This window comes from Trichosurus vulpecula, chromosome 2, assembly GCF_011100635.1.
Source record: "Trichosurus vulpecula isolate mTriVul1 chromosome 2, mTriVul1.pri, whole genome shotgun sequence".
NCBI lineage: Eukaryota > Metazoa > Chordata > Mammalia > Diprotodontia > Phalangeridae > Trichosurus > Trichosurus vulpecula.
The window spans coordinates 139,218,798-139,236,323 of NC_050574.1; the positions used below are offsets into that span (position 1 = coordinate 139,218,798).

The following is a 17,526-nucleotide window of genomic DNA, read 5'->3' on the forward strand; positions in this document are numbered from 1 at the left end:
TATTTTCTACAAGGGTAATTTTTTTCTTCCCCATCATCAGAATAACCCTTTCTGGTGGGATTGTTTTGTGTACCTGTCCTTTTGGCCTACTTCTAGATTTTATGTTATGGTTAGGCATTGAACACTTCTGGAAGGAATATCTGGTCTGAGCTTCTGTCTCTTGCATCTCTCTTCCATGTTCATAGCTATGGCGGGGGACATGAAAACTTTCAAAGCTCCCAAAGTGATACAGCTCTACTGATGTGAGTTCTGTAAGTTCCTGACCCAGGTTTGGGTCTGTTGCCTTGTCCTTAGTTGGAAGTTTAAATAGACTGTTATTGGACTCGGCCCTTATTAGCCCATTGGGAGGAATTAGGGTTAATTTTTTTCTACATAGTCTTCAGCTTGGCCTTGAGGCTAGAAATGAATTCCTGTTCTGCTCCTGGGATCAGAGCCATAGATATTGTTTGCTTAGCGCCCAGTACACCACAACCTCTGTGACCACCCCCCTTCTACCACTCCTGGATGCAGGTCCACTCCTTAGTCCACCTTGGATCTGTGACCTAGGACAGGGTGGTGGAAGACAGAGCTTCCAGATGGCACCTGTTCTGGTATCCTAACTCAGGGATACTGTGGGATCTCTTTTTGACCTGGTGCCTAGTCTCAGCCTTTCAATATTTCCATGGCATTGGAATGCTCCACATGAAACATGCTCCTGGAAACTCAGTTCCCAGTGCTACATGCCAACCTCTGTCTCCCTAAGCCAACTTAGGCAGGGGAAAAAGTCTCATTGTGCCTTTTCCTTGGATTTCTAGTCAGAATTTGGCATAGTGCATTTTCTAGCTTTTTGTGGAGGCTTGGTGGGGGAGCTAGGTTGTCCTTTCTGTTACTCTGCTATCTTGACTTCCCCCATATCACCCCCATGCATCTTCAATCCATCCTTCTTCATTGGCTTCTTGTCAATTGCCTACAAATATCTTAGGGCCTCAATAATCCCAAAACAAACCAGCTCTTGACTCTTCTCTCTTTTTACTGTCAAACTTCATCTAAAAGCGATCTATATTTAATACCTCCATTCCCTCACTATCTGTTCTCTCATTCTGCCTTTCTTCACTTGCCACTTTACTCACTGACCTCAGATTTGGATGGCCTTTTCTTCCTTATTTATTCTTCTAGATCTTTATGCAATAGAGACTATTCCCTCCTGAGTAGTGTTTACTTCTCCCTTGGCTTTGAGTCAACAGTGCCCTGCTTTTCATCACATATGTGGGCCTGCCCTCTGCTCTCCATAAACTCAATACAATTCACCTACCTAGCCTCAACTACATGGAGGTGGCTCCATGCAGATGATGTCAGAATTTTTATGTCTAGTTCTAATTTCTCCTGTCCCAAATGTCTCAGTCTGCACATTAAATCCATTAACCCTCTATCTGGAAACAGGTAGCATATTTTATCATAAGTCCTCTGGAATTGTGGCTGGTCATGCTGTTGATCAGTTGCCAAGGGAATGTCAATCATGCATAGGGGACAGGCTATGCAAAGGCACAGGAGTAAGAGTGGTATGCTGAGTTCAGGGAATAGCAAATAGGCTAGTTTAGTTGGAATTTAGTGTATGTGAAGGAAAGTAATGTGGAAGAAGTCTAAAAACGTAGGCTAAGGTCATTTCAAGGTGAGATAGCCAATAAATCTCTGAACTTAAATGACAGCCTAGATCCTTAAGAACAGAACAAATAGCAAAACATGAAATTTAGGGTAAATGAGCTAGCACAACCACCTAGCAAGCCATGATTATTCAAGAATATAAAGTGAATATAAATCCTAGGATACTAGAATAAAGTGAGCAACTCTTGAAGTTTGAAAGGGATTAAGGACAAGTATTTTGCTATTGTTAAGAGTTAATGCAAATGGACCCAAGTCAGAAGTGTCAGTGTCTTCAAGAAAAGTTTGATAAACATCAATATTAACATATTGTACCTGGTTGAGGGAAACCAAGTATGTTTTTGCACAATTCTAATCATGCCTTTCTACAAAAAGTCCAATGGTGTTTCCAACAGGGCTAAAAGCAGCGTGCTATTTTCTTATGTTGTGTTCTTTTCTATCTTTTCATCCTTTTATTGTTTTTCATCATTCATACCAACACCCCTAGTACAAAGCTAAAACAAGAAAAGGAGGTGACAGAGCCCCAAAATTTATTTACTCAAATGTCAAGATAGGGCAGCTAGGTGGCACAGTGACTACAGTGGCCAAGAGTCAGGAAGACCAGAGTTCAAATACAGCCTCAGACACTTACTAGCTGTGTGACCCTGGGCAAATCACTTAACCCTCTTTGCCTCAGTTTCCTCATCTGTCAAATGAGTGGAGAAGAAAATGGCAAACCATTCCAATATCTTTGCTAAGAAAACCCCAAATGGAGTCATGAATTTTTGGACATGACCTAAACAGCTAAACAAGAGAGATATTCTCCAAGTCAAGAAAACTTGGATTTAAGTACTGCCTCTGACACCCAGTAGCTGTGTTGTAACCATGAGCAAATCACTCAACTTTCTCATTTGCCCCAAGCAACTCTCTATGAGACAGAAGAAATAGAAGAATTTGCTGATCTGTACAGGAGATTGCTAGTGTTGAAATCCTAGGTAGGGCTAAAAACACCAGCAACAAATCCAAACCAGAAAGACATCCCAAAACTATAATTGCATTTTTTTCAAGGAGCTTTGAGATATTTCACAGAAACTCATTGCCACAGTAAAGAAAACAAAAGCACTGTATTATTCAAACATGACACAATATTACACAATTAAATATGTCACAAAAAGAATTTATGTAACTTGGACTCTACAGAGCAAAATGATAAAGGATATTTCATTGTCTTTTTTTTTAATAGGTATAGGACAAACAACTTATATTTCTCTGCTTGACATAAGAAAACTGTCTTCTTAAAATGCTCAGGCAGGTAAACTTGTTTTGGTTTGTGGTTCCAAGGGCCCTAGATAATTCCAGATTTTTTAAGATTGCTACAGAGATCAAGTGAATTTATGAGACTGGGTCTATGTTAAAGTGGCCCTCAAACATCAGGCCAGTTTTTGGGTGGCCCCTTTCTCTACCTGTGGCTTTCTGGATCATGAATAATTCGTGGCCAATTCAGACTTCCTTAACATGTGTGCCACAACTGATACATGAATCCCCCATAGATGAAGCTATACTCAAATTAGAAGGAAAACAATTTTTACTTTTCCGCACAACACTTCATCTTTTCAATACCTCAATGCTTTGCCAAATACTTAATGAAGGATAAATTTTTCCTTTGTATAGTCAAATCTTCTCATTTTCAAAGACCTTCAAAATACAAACTTAATTGATGCCTTTTTCTATTTTATAAATTGTGTTACAAAAATTTTAATCACATATATCTTGGTTAGCTATTCCTTTCTTTCAGACTGCACCATGTATACACCTAGAACATAATCAGGGTTAGAAGAAAATTTTTCCATTACTTTTGCAGTGAAACAGCTTTTTAAAAACACTTTCTCAAATGGTTAAATTCTTTCATGAATTTCGCCACTGACAAAATGCCAAAGCTCTATATGTGACTGGATTCAAGGGACACTGGGAAATGATGAGGAAAATACTGGTTAATTCAAATCTGTGATTTTAAGCAGCACTTACTGCCAAAGTAGTGTTACTGTTTCACTGTCTGTCTACTGGGAAGATATGTACCTGAATTCACTGGAGGTTCGGTATAATTCCAATGGTATAGCTGCAACTTATAAATAGGTGATGCAATTTAGTTTTCATTGGAGTAGAATCTGTCCATCTTTATTCATATAATCATTAATGTAAGTTCTAATTATAAAGAATTTAATCACTTAAGATTAAGAAAAAGAATTTAATGAAAAGTATTTTTTAAGTATCAAGTATACACGTACAACATGGGTAAGGTCATACGCAAAGATATTTGTTAAAATCAAGAAGTGAATGTTTACGTGTGTTAGAGCCATTTTTACCACTGATATGTATCGTCTGCTAGGACATACCTAATTTCACAGAATCACAGAATCTGAGGGATGGGCTGCACTTTAGCAGCCATCTAGTCCAACCAGACACAAAAGAATCATCACTATGACATACCCAAGTGGTCATCCAGCCCCTTCTTGAAGACCTCAAGGAAGGAGAATATACTACCTCTTGAAGTAAGCCATCTCACTTTTGCACAATTCTAATTGTTATTAAGCTTTTCATGATATTGAACCTAAATTTGCCTCTTTGCAATTTCCACCCATTACTCCCAGCTCTGCCTTGTGGGACCAAAAAGAATGTCTTATTCCTTCTCCACATGACAACACTTCGAATTCTTGAAGACAGCTACCCCATAGTCCCTAAATTTCTATTTCTCCAATACCAGTTCCTTCATGTGATCCTCATTTGGCAGGGACAAAAGGTCTTCCATCATCCTGGTTGCCATTCTCTGGCAACTCAACAATACAACATTCACGAAGAGGTCTGACAAGTATAGAGAACAGTGAGATAATCACCTCCCTATCTCTGGAAATTATGCCCTTTTTAATAAAGTCCAAGGGGGCAACGAGGTGGTACAGTGGATAGAGCGCTGGGTCTGGAGTCAGAAAGGCCTCAGTTCAAATTTGGCCTTAGATACTGACTAGCTGTGTGACCCTAGGCAAGTCACTTAACCTGTCTTAATCTGTTGGTGAAGGAAATGGCAAATGACTCAAGTTATCTTTGCCAAGAAAACTCCTTGGACAGTACTGGTGTGCTATGGTCCATGGGGTCAAAGTCATGTCACATTGGACATGACTTAACAACAATAATGAAGTCCAAAATTACATTAGCTTTTCAGGCTACCACATCACAATGCTTATTCCTACTGATCTGACAATCCAAAAAAACTCCAAGGTCCTTCTTTAGAACAACTGCTATCATTCCTCCATGACATTTGTAAAGTTGATTTTTCATAGTCAAATATAACATTTTACATTTATCCTTATTGAATTTCATCTTATTTGGTTCATCCTAATGCTCTAGCCCAGGGGAGGGGAACCTGAAGCCTTAAGGCCACATGTGGCCCCTCTAGGTCCTCAAGTACAGCCTTTTGATTAATAAAAGGATTTGTTCTTTAAAACTTGGACTCAGTCAAAAGGCCACACCCACAGACCTAGAAGGCCACAGATTCCCCACACCTGCTCTAGCCTACCAAGGTCCTTCTGGCTCTTTATTATTATAGTGTGTTAGCTATCTCTCCTAGATCTGTATCATCTGCAAATTGATGCTGTTATGCAAGTCACAGATAAAAATGTTAGTAGCCCTGGTCTAACACTCCTCCTGCCACAAAGACACTTGAATCATTAAAAAATTACTTTTTGAATTTGTCCATACAAATACTAATTCTGCATCCATCTGATTATATTATAGTCTAATTCAGATCTCTCCATCTTTTCTACAAGAATAGTATAAAGTTTTAAAAAGAGCTTCAGCAAAATCTGGGCAAACTATATTAACAGCATTTCCTTCATCCATTTGTTTGGTGATATTATCAAAAAAGGAAATGAAGTTTAACCTGTTCTTGATGAAGCTATGCTGGATCAACTGCTTTACTTTCTAGATTATTTGCCAACCATCTCTTTAATGAGCTCTCCTATTAATTTTCTCCGAAACTGATGTCAATCTCCCTGGTTTATAGTTTGTAGATTCTGTTCTGTTCCATTTGTTGTCACATTACAGAATGAGGGAGAAATGGTATTAAGAACATATTTTCTAACCTCTAGATTTCATTTCAAAATAAAATGTATAACATGAATAAATTCATTGCCACAACATTTCTCCTTCTTACAGGATAGTTGTGAGTTTTGCTTCATTTGAGATACAACACAACAAACCTAGCACAAGAGATTTTATTCAAGTTCAAAAACTTTCATAGTAGGACACCAAAATTTCTTGGATAAAAGGAAGTCTTTTGTATTACATTTTTTTTATTTTGCAAGAAAATAAATTATACAACTTAAAAAATAAAATTCAAAAATTAAGCAGTACATCAAAATAGTTCAGCCGACTGCCACACGGAAACTGCTACCATTCAAAATTGTACAGCATTATCATCTCAGTATGTAGTGGCACACATTCAATATTGTAAATACCATACATAGATAGATTACCCTAGGAACTCAAGTTTTTTCAACACTCCAGACTACATATAATGTATATGACAGGAAAGCTTTCATGTACTGTTTATTTCACAAACATGACCTTGGAAGAATTTACAAGATAGCATTCCAGTCATTTACATGAAAATAGAAAAAACACAGTTTAAGTTAGTAAATCTTTCTGTAAAACTAACAAATCTCTCACCCAAATTGAATTGTTAAAATTTGCACTTTACAGGAAAAATAACATCCTAATGCAAAAAGTTTTCTGATTATTCAGATCATATTTCTACTGAATTTTACATATTAAAGTGAAAACAAGAAAGCTAACATTTGTTCACTTTGGAACAGCTTACTCATGCTCAAAACAAGCAAGAGATACAGGGGTCAACAAAAATGAAGGAGACCAACCACCTGTGTAATGAAAAATATGGAAGACTTGAGAATTTATATGAAGATCTTCATTAAATCATTGTAAAGGAAAAAGATTCTAATATTTTTATCACTGAAACTCATTAGAAATGTGATTTACAATCTGTCACATTTTTATTTGGTCAATTTTGTCTCACATCCATTCACTATGGCAGTGTATGTGGCAACATTTATCTAAACTTTCCAGATGCAGCACCTGTGTAAGCTAGGTCTTTGGAGATAAATATTCAAAGCTAAAATTAAGCTTTAAAAGTGCACTGTTGCCATATTGCAAGTGAAGAATGTCTTTCATTTTATCTGTGAATACTCTTCTCACAAATAACACTTTATTTCAATTATCTCCCCTAGCCCAGATAACACTAGCTTTAAGTGCATATAGGTGAAACTGACCTGATGAAGGATGCTAAACGTGATTCTGCATCTTTAGCAAGCTGCTGGTGTCATTTGTCTTTTTTTTTTTAAACATAGCAAATTTGTAGTCAAAACATAGTTAAATAAAATTGAACAATGTTATAGGCACCTTGTTAATTAATGGTTTCCACAAACACTGAAAAGTAGTTAGATAACTTATTGGTTATTAATTTTGTATATATACCAAAAATTGACAATAACTACAATGCTACAGTATTTGTTCCTGTTTGGATGCGCAAAATATAATTAGGACATAATTAGCTATGAAACAAAATTTTACAAAATTTAATAGAAAAGTCTGCTATGGGCTTAGAGCTACCCATTTTTGTATTTCGCTTGCCTCACAGGTCAACACAACATGGCTCTCATTCTTAAGTTAAATGACAGAAAGATTAGGAATTTTTAAAAAGTGCTCAAGACAATTATGGCAGAAAGACCTTAAACTTTCAAAGTGGCGTGTCACTTTTACCCAATTATTTCCTATTCTGGCATTCTTGTATTACAAGTAAATGTGCCAATATAAAAAACTTTGTTACACATAAAGCCACCGTTATTATTACAAATTTTATTTTTCCAAATTTCATCCATTGTTAGCCTTAATGTAGCTAGAAAATAATATGCATTAATTTTAGTTCAATTCTGAACATTTCTGGGGTAACATTTTTGACACTTCCAAACTACCTTAAAAAGTGAACTATGACATTTTTAACTTTTTAAACAAAAAATTCCAATTTCCTATGAGCTTCAAAACAGGCCTAAGACTATAAACAGCAAGACTTTAATCTAAGTTTTTATTTGCTTTCTTTCCTTAATAGCAGCTACCTCCAACAACATTTTTTGGGGGTTGGGAATTTCGTCTATAAAATGCTCTTGAATGCATGCTGCTAACTATATAATACTGTACTTCTTTCAGTGCTGCAGCATTTCATTTCCTACTTTCTTCATCAAAATCATATTTTTTCAGAAAACGTCTGATAGTTTATATCACACAGTATATAAAATAATTATTTGCAAGAAAAATTGAAACTTGCACCACAATGAATACAAATCCAACTTGAGCTTTTCTTTCCCAATGGGGAATATTTTTTCCCTTTTTCTTTTTAAATTATTACTCATGTCCCCAAGTCCCAAGAACTCTATTACTCTGGGCACCAGGGTACCAGCAACCATGAAGTCACTACTTTGGATTTACTGACAGAAAAAAAAAACAAAACCAAAACCCAAGGTAATTGCTGCCATTTGAACATCTTAAAAAATGTTATGTTTCATATATAAGCCTAAACATTTGGCAAATTTGCTGCTCATACTATGGTTGTATCAATTCTGCTTCTTTGTATCATCCTATGATGATAATGCTGCTTCTCATATCTCCCACCTCAAGCTGATTTACAGGTCTTCAAAAAAAAGTAGCTTATCTCCCTTCCTCCCCCCAACAGGTATTCTGAGCTGTAAAAAAAAAAAAAATGTTACAAGTATAAAAATGAGAAAAATCATGTAAATGTGTCACATTCCAAGTAGGAGGTTTTTTGTATTGTTTTTAATGCACTTATCAGATATCTGAAACATAAATATTAATTGTATGTAGCAGATATTTGGATCACAAATATCAACTGTACCACCAAACACATTTAACAAATATTCATCTTACTACTGCAGGCCCTGTAAAGTAACTGTGTAACAATATTTTTTTAAACAAATGAAGCAACTATTTCATTCACTTCTTCAAAATGTTTTGTTAAACTGCTTGGCCAAATAGACAAAAATATCCATGCCACTTTACAGTAAACAATGAAGAGGCTGATCTCCTTCTTAAAGGAAGCCAAGATTTAAAGGATGGAAATATTTTACATCACCTGTGAATCATTATACTCCAGTTACCACATAGTGAAGCACTATTTGAGCCAACAAGTTGATACTGTAACAAAAACATATCTTTTCAACTGTGATGTGTGTCTCTCCCAATGTTATACAAAATAGCTCACCAAAGGTCGACAGTACATTAGTCTGCTGATCACAAGTAACTGAAAGTGCTGTTTCTAGTCCTACTTGTATTTAAAAAACAAAAATAACAGCAGGTCTTCAGTGCATGAATATTTGAAGTCATTCCTTGTGCAAGTACTGTTTATTTTTTAAATAAAAAAGTAAAGGAAAAAAAAAAAGAATACCCTTCCCCAGTACCTCCCCCACCTCCACTCCTAAAAACCTGTAATCCTCCTGGTGGGTATAAATGAAATCAACTTTAGAAAGCTCACAATGGGCTCTTCATGAATGCAAGTTTCCCCACAAAACAGCATGCTGTTAAAAGTGTGCAACATGAAGGGAGTGCCATCATGCTAGTTGATGAATTGGCAAAACATAGTCCTTTCTGTAAGGTAAGGCAGGAATTTTGATATTTATGTAATAAAAATCCAAATGAGTTAATCTCCAGCACACACTGTTGTAACTGTCTGCCCAAGCACGCCTCCATCTGGGTTTTCCATGTCTTCCACAGTCTTCAAAATTATGCCATGTATATGAAAGTGTTGATATCTGACTCATCTCTTCTGATATATTTGTGCTCTATAAGCCATTCAATTTGCTCTTTTATCATTTTCTTTTGTGGTAAGAACATATTTTTCAAAATTTCTACTAGTTCAGTCTGTAGTTGAGCATTACTAATTTTCTTTCTCATTTTCATTATTTGGATGATAGCCTCCTAAAAACAGAATGACAGCATAGTTAAGTATTAGGCTGTACTTTCACATAAGAAAAACCAAAGCAGAATCTTCTCAAGGAAAATAAAAGGGATTAAGAAATAGTTTTTATAAATTTCACCATCTAGGATGATATATCACTAGGAGAATATAAGTAAGACAAGTCTAATGCTTATGTAGGAGACCTAATTTTTCTACCTACATAGTCTAGGGGTGAACATAGTCTGAATACTTCAATCCCATAAATATTATTGTTAAATTAGAAGATATGTGTAATTTCTTTCTTGGTGGAGGGATGATCTAAATCCATGAAGTCACAGATCCACAAAACTATGTAGGTCCAGAAGAAATATATTTTAAATTAGGAATCCAAGAAGTAAGGAGCTAATGGTAAACCTTACAGCACATTGCTATTATCATGACTCCTTTCCTCAATTTATTAGGATTTTCAGCAGAACAGCAGAAAAGGGAATAGCACTAGTTATGGCAGCACCCTCCCCATTCTCAGCTCCTTAGGTCTGGGTCTTTATTCCTCTACTGAAGACGCTTACGGCTTTAGGAAAAATAACTTAGCAAAAGTTTTTTTATAAAACCAAGAAGTAGACAAAATGTCTACCACAGTTACTTTAAAATTTAGTTATTTCTGTTCACATTACATACCTGGGTTCTTAATATTCTTAGCTGAACTATTCCTTCATTCTCTTCTTCTCTCATTCTTTCTGTGGTGAGTTGCAACCGCCCAATCAAGTTAATTTTACCCCTTTTCTGAACTTTTGCATTTTTTCTGTAAAGACCATGCAGATGACATTGATAAAAAAAGTAATTATGTTACAGCAGAAGATCTCATGAAGACAAATAATGCCAAATAATGCCAACTAAATGGAAGAAAATTCAATAACGTGATTGGAATACTCAACTATTTTTAAAAATCCGTAAAAATACAGAACTTGTTAACAATCATATTTAGATTTGGTAGGAACCTCTAAGATCATCTAGTCCAAAGTCCTTATTGTATAGATGAGAAAAATGAAGTTCAAAGAAGTACCACAACTTGTCTGAAGGTTACACATTCATTAAGAAGATCTTGAACCTAAATCTTTTGACATATATTACAAACATTCTTAGGCTCATTGTTGACAGGACTATAGATTTGGAACTGGAAATGACCTCAAGTCATCTAGTCCAATCCCCCCATTTTACAGGTGGAGAAATTGAGGCACAAAGTGACTTGCCCAAAGTTATAAAAATAGTAAGGAGCAGAGCTGGGATTTAATTCAGGTACTCTGATCCTGAACCTATCCATCTTTTTCCTACCTCATGGTGTTTCACAGCTGGTCTTCCTGGGACATTGTGCTAAAATGATCACTATACTATAAGGGTCACCAAATAAATGTAAAGTAAAAAGATAAATGTATAATGATGATACTACTCCCCCCCCCCAAAAAACAAAATCCAACCCAAAACAAAGCCCATCAATTTTAATCATGGGTGAATTTTCTCTTTTATTCGTTACATCTGAGATCAACAAGATTAGCTATTTAAGGCAGCGTGGCTGGACACTGAAAAGTGCCATGAGTATTGAAAGGAAGCATGATGTGGTGGAGAGAGAGTAGCCTTCTAGTCAGGAAGAAAAGTTAAAAGTTCTGCCTCACATATGTAGGGACTATCAGTCCAGGCAGTGTAAAGTGAGCAGAAATTGGAGTTAGAAGAACTGAATTGGAATCCTGAGTCTTCCACTTACTATCTTCGTGACCTTGGGCAAATCACAGAACCAAAAATATAGGAGTTAGGTAAGAAAACCCTTCCTGTTCTAGATCTATCATCCTATTAGCTGTGTGCAAATCACACAACCTTTCTGGGCCTTTTTCCTCATCTGTAAAACGAGGAGGTGGAAAATATGACCTTTGGGATCCTTTCTTGTTCCAGATGTATAATCTTACTGATGTATGACCAAGGGCAAATTAAATAATCTCACAGGCCACTGAGTTACAAACTAGGTAGAGGACATGTCCCTGCCCCAATGAGGGCATGAGTCTTGACACAAACGCATAAACACAAACCTCCTAAAGAAGGTACAAATTGCTAGGTGTTCTTTAAACTACGCTGCTACAGAAAAAATGAAAAGCAGAAAGGCATTTTGGCAAAGTCTGGACTAGCAGTGTTTTATTTTCTTGTAACCAGTTATATCAAATCAATAAGCATTTATGCAGAACATACTGTGTGGCAGGCAGCAAGCTAGGCAACAGACCTAGAAGAATGAGAATCAAACAGTCCTGCTTTGCAGAATATTATGTTATACTGGCCAGGGGCAGAGAGGGGCATTGGTCATGACAAAATGCCACATGCTTAAAGTTAAAGACAGGAAAAATCTGACTAGGGTCCAGGGATGAACAAACCTCTGGAGGAATCAATAAATATCTCTTAAATCTCTTGGCACTTCTCCTTGATGGGAGACAGATGTTCCCAGAAGTGTCAGGGAACAGAACAGCATTCCAGGCATGAAGGAGAGCCTGTACAAGGCCTGGACCTGGGAGACAGGGTATCATATATGGGGAATAGTGAGTTGTAGTTCGGCTAGAATGTAAAGTGCCTGAATTTCACGTGTGATACTCTTAGAAAGAGACAAGTCTAATTGCAAAGGGCTTTAAATATCAAATAGAATTTCTGTTTTATCTTAAAGGTAATAGGGAACCACTGAAGCTTTTTGAGAGGAAACTGCCATGGTCAAACTTACACTTTAGGAATATTATTTTGGAAGCTACAGAATGGATTAGAGAGGAGCCAGAAAGGACACAGGAAGACCAATTAGGAAGCCACTGGTGTAAGTAAAGGGAAGGGGAAAACTAACTGGCTATGGAGTAGTAGTGGAGGACAATGAGTTGCCAACCTAGGTGACAGAAAGAATGCTTAAGCATCCTTAACAGGAATGAAGAAGTAAGAGGGAAGGGTAGGTTAAAGTGGAAAGATAATGAGTTTGAATGTTAGACATGATGGGTTTGAGAAGCTTATGGCACATTTAAGAAGAGCTGTCAGGTAGTTGGAGATACAAGTCTGGAGCTCAGGAGAGAGATGAAGGCTGTTGATTATGGTGACTCTTCTACCACATTAAATGCAAAACCCAAACTACCAAACAAGGAAGCCATATTTGTAACTGGCAACATGATTTAATGAAGTTGGTATTGACATGAAAAATGATTAAAAGTATAGAAATGAAGAAATAAGTTTCAAGTAGCATTTGAATGTAATTTAAAATTTATATAAATGTAAAATATAGGTAAATTATAAACCTCTATCTGATTTATTGTCCCCCAGACTAGAGACCAAGGTAATACAAGTAAAACTTTAGTAACACAGAAGTTACAATATTGACAGCCTGTATGAAGAGTCTATTACCACAGTATGTTTTATTCTGACAGATGCTCAAACACCAGGATTATGTCTTTCACTCCCAACACTTTTTGGAACTAAACTTGAATAGCAGCATTACATAATGCCAGAGACAAACAAGTTCTTAGTCATGTGATACATTCTGAGTGGGACATGTTAGAACCCAGATTATAAAATGGTTAGATTCTTAGTTTTATATTTCCTCTAAGAAAAATAATAAAGCTTTATCCTGGAAACAAAGCACTAACCATCATAGGAAAGATTTTACTTTTAGACCAATAATCATCAATCTTACATTAAACTGAACTCCTGGTTCACTGAGAAGAGGGTCCCCTCTGTAAAGTCTTTGGGTGAGATGACTTGTGGTTCATACAATAAAACTTGTCGTTTGAGCTTTGGAAAAGCTACAAGAGACTATGTAGAAGAAAAAAACATTAGTTTGTAAAAAGTAGCAGAAAAATACTATTCCGTTTTTTCATACAGGCTAATTAAACTCTATTCTGATAGCATCTAGTTGCTGCCTACTTCAATGAAGCAGTGATCTTTGTAGGGTCAGAGGGAGTACTTCTTCCAACAATAGAGCTCACAACCTATCCTCTGACCTGTGTGATAACAATGGAAATATATGCTAGTAGGAGGTGAGGTGGAAATAGGGATTACAAGGATTGTTCATGCTGCTGTGGAAAGGTGGTGGTGGTGTTTGTCCTTTGTTCTTGAAGGAGATCATGACATCAGGAAGGAGATGTCATGACTTGCAAGTGAACTGCTTTTAAGTGAGAGAGGGCTGTGCAAAGTCACCAGCTTTACTCTCTCCTCCAGAGCCATCTGGGTCTAGTGGCAAGATGCAGATCAGGATTACTGGAGTTGGCCCTGGATGCAGTGGGAGACTTTAGCCTTTCTAAGCTAAGGTCTTTCCCAGATTTCAGTTTGACTGAGGTAACACTTATTCAGTGATTAAGGCTAGGTAAGAAAAGAAGCAAAGAATAGTCTCTTTTTACCTAGTTAAAAAAGTAAAATCAATATGGGAAGGGAAGACCCTTAGGGTTTCTGGCCAAAACAGAAGCAACTGCTATTTACACTCACTCTGAGCCATCAGAATCCAAACAATGACCAAGCAAGGCTTAGGCTGGGACCCACTGTCGGCCAATCAAGGAGAGCTAGAGTGATCTGGGTTTAAGGCATGGTCCATAAAAAAGAAATCTAGCCTCTAAGTTCCCAAATAGCCTGCTAGGTTTCCAACTGAGAGAGGGGAAACATTAAAAACGTTTTGTTTTGCTCCTTCCACCTTCTCTCTCCCCACTAACTACAGATCACTTGTGAGTTCTATATTAGTTGTTCCAAGCCCAGACACTATTGTCTTCAGCTTAAGTTTATTTACCAGCATGTGGAACAGTAGGAGACTGTGGTTCTTCAGAAGAGAATGAAAGAAAAATGTTTATACTCTCAGGACTGAAATGATTTCAGTTAATCTAGAAAATACCCTGTGTATATTGTAGAGGTAATATGGGCTATGAAAGACTGTGAGAACCTATACAAAATCATAAATGGATAAAACAAAGGACCTGAGACTTTATGTAGAGAACCCTTCTATGCCTACTCAGTATAGAAACTTTTCACCAAAGCAGAATGCAGTCTGACTCAATAGGAAGATAATGGAAAGAAAAATGTGAAAACCCTTGATTAGAAAAATGATAGAAAAATGTGGTTACCAGTAGCCATTTTAAGTAGGACCAGGACGTTGAGATTTGTAGACTATTGAACATCATATGCTAGTTAAAATACTTCATGAAGAATCTAGTCTAACAGATTTTGTTGCTAAATTTGGTCAAATATAACTTCTAGACTCTTAGGGGCTTAGAGATCAAATTATTTTCAACGAAGTGACTGACAAATCAGGTGGAAACCAAATCTTTAATGTAAATAAAACATCTGTAAAAATAAACAGATTCAGAAGTTATAAAGAAAAATCCATACCCATAAAGTCCTTCTAAGTTCAGCATCAGGGAGCTCAGTTGCTAGCTTAAGATTTTCAAAACTGATCTTTTCTCTCGGTCTTTGGTTCCAAGCAAACAGTACAGCAAGCTGAAATGTTGTTACCTCTAAGTCATACTGCCCAACTTCATTCTTAAATGTTATCTGTAAACATTAAAAATCAATACTGAAAATTATTGATAATGATCACATTTATGTCAGTAAATTAGTATTAGATGATAAATATTACAATAAAAAATTAGGTCAAAATATACTTACAATCCCATTTGACATGAGATGGTGCCAATGTAATTTTCTGCCACTGTGATTTTTTTTGTAGAATTCTTCTACTTCAGGGATTAGATCTTCCAGCTCAGTGGGAAGGGAAACAAATACTTTTTCAGAGCTTCTGGACCAGGCACCAGCATTCAGAATTTTAATATTCACTGAATCAGCTATAGGCAAGATATTTTAAAATAAGAAATATATGATATGTAAAAGCCAAGTGGAAAGCTCATAACAATTAGAATGTAGATGTACTTTGCTGATAAACACAAGGGACTCTATAACCAAGAAAATGCCACACTGAGTAAAATCAGTAATTCCATTAGTCCAATATTCTGTTTCTGACTGACTTTAAGAGATGTGTGTTGAAGTATACAGGAACTGTCTTCCATGCTAACAGTCTCAAAGGTGAGGGAGATATGAATCTCAAATATTGTTTAATTCCTTTAGTTTATTTTGGTTCTATGAACTGTCACACAAAGTAAGCTATCCAAAGTCAGGGTTCAATAAATGTGTGCTGAACTGAATTGGATGTTTGTTTTTAAATTACTGAAGTTATAGCAGATTAATTTTTCTTTCAAAGTATCTACTAAAAAACCTGAAGATTATAAAATAGTACCTGGTAAAGCCAACTTATTATTCTTGTGCATTTCCTTAAAAGCTTGGTTCAAATCTTCTGACACTTTAATGTCCTGGAACATCCTAGCGAGCTTGTTTACATAATCTGCTGGCATACCCACTTCCTATGCATACAGACAAGAGAATAAATAAAATATCAATTAAAACTACAGCTAAAACTGAATATTGGCTCTGTGGGTGTGGCGGTAATTTTTTTTTCTTTATTTTAAACATATTAACCAAACTCAAATAAAAATGTTAATATTCTGCTCAATATTTAGGATGTTCCTTCAAGTTAAGTGCAACATTGTTTTGTTCATTTTTAATGCACTACAAGTGATGCTTTATGAAGATGCAATGCATAAGAAGAAGAACATCTCAGAAAGTCACTATTAAAAACTGTGGCAAATTCACATGGTTTTAAAAACAGTGAAGACAGCGACATTTAAGTAAATGTAAACTGGTTAAGTAAATTTTTCTTACCTAAACTTCTATAACAATAAAGCCCTTTTGGAGTTAAAGTTTCCTATGGCTCTATATATACAGCACTAATTAGATTTTGTGAACTTTAACAGCTGTGAGTTATCTTCACCTTTAGTTGTTAAAGTTGAGTCCTAAATTCTTCACAACTACTGGTGTGTACGTGTGTGTGTGTGTGTGTGTGTGTGTGTGTGTGTGTGTGTACATTAATTACTTTAACTCTAAGGACAGTAAGGGACTTTGCTTACACACTGCAAGAGGAGACAAGCAATTTGTTTTTCTCTCCCTCTTATGTTTCTAAAATCTTCTAAAATCCATTAGACAGTGAATTCTTTAAGGTTAGGCCTTTCTTTGCATAGCCAGTTCTTAACTCAGTTCCTGACACATAGTAGGGAATTAATAAATGCTTGCTGACTTGACTTCTTGAGACTTGAGAGCTTCCAGACAATCTGCCCTTTCAACTCCAGACATGCCCCTCAGTAGTTAAGGTTATGTGGATAAGCCTCAAGAAGGCATATGAAATACTGAAGGGGGGGGTGGCACAATCAGTTTGCCTCTGCCAGGATAGGGCAAAGCTCCTTGTACCTTTTCTATATCATTTCAATTAAGCTGTTTTATACTTATAAAACAGCCTTCTGTAAAATAAAATTCTGTCTAGTTTCCTAGGGTGCCTAAACATACTAAATTCTATTCCTAAAGAACAAGTGGTATGTTAATTGAAACTGAGGTGAGGAACAAACTTTAATTTTTGTCCTTACATCAGTCATGAATGAATGAATTTTAAAAGTTTAAGTGCTTACTATGTGCAAAGCATTGTGCAAGCACTAGAGATACAAAGAGAAAAGCAAGACAGTTCTGTTCTTAAGGAGCTGTATTAGCAAGGCAATAAATACACCACCTATGATAATTGTGAAAATGCCTTCTCTATTGCAAAATATGAGAGACTCTCCACATAGAAGGTAGAAGGAGTAAAACATTTATTCAGGAACCAGAGGACCAAATTCCATAACCAACAAGTACAGCCCAATCCAAGCAGCAACCAACTCCCAAAACCGGTAAGCCCACTTTATCCTAACAGCAAGGAACTTAAAACACAGTATCACAGCATGGAGCCTCAC

At 36.3% G+C, this 17,526-nt stretch overlaps 1 protein-coding gene across 1 annotated transcript in view; it reads right to left on the reverse strand.

The window, feature by feature from the left end:
• Positions 1–5,866: 5,866 nt before the first annotated feature.
• The window catches only part of CUL5 (cullin 5), an 81,846-nt gene continuing 70,186 nt past the window's right edge, over positions 5,867–17,526 (reverse strand). Inside the window, exons 14-19 of the mRNA XM_036744572.1 lie at positions 15,930–16,053; positions 15,305–15,480; positions 15,029–15,190; positions 13,350–13,468; positions 10,328–10,451; positions 5,867–9,669 (exon numbers count right to left, since the gene is read on the reverse strand). Of these exons, the coding sequence (XP_036600467.1) occupies positions 9,475–9,669; positions 10,328–10,451; positions 13,350–13,468; positions 15,029–15,190; positions 15,305–15,480; positions 15,930–16,053 (900 nt within the window). The 3' untranslated portion in view covers positions 5,867–9,474. The remainder of the gene's footprint in view (positions 9,670–10,327; positions 10,452–13,349; positions 13,469–15,028; positions 15,191–15,304; positions 15,481–15,929; positions 16,054–17,526) is intronic.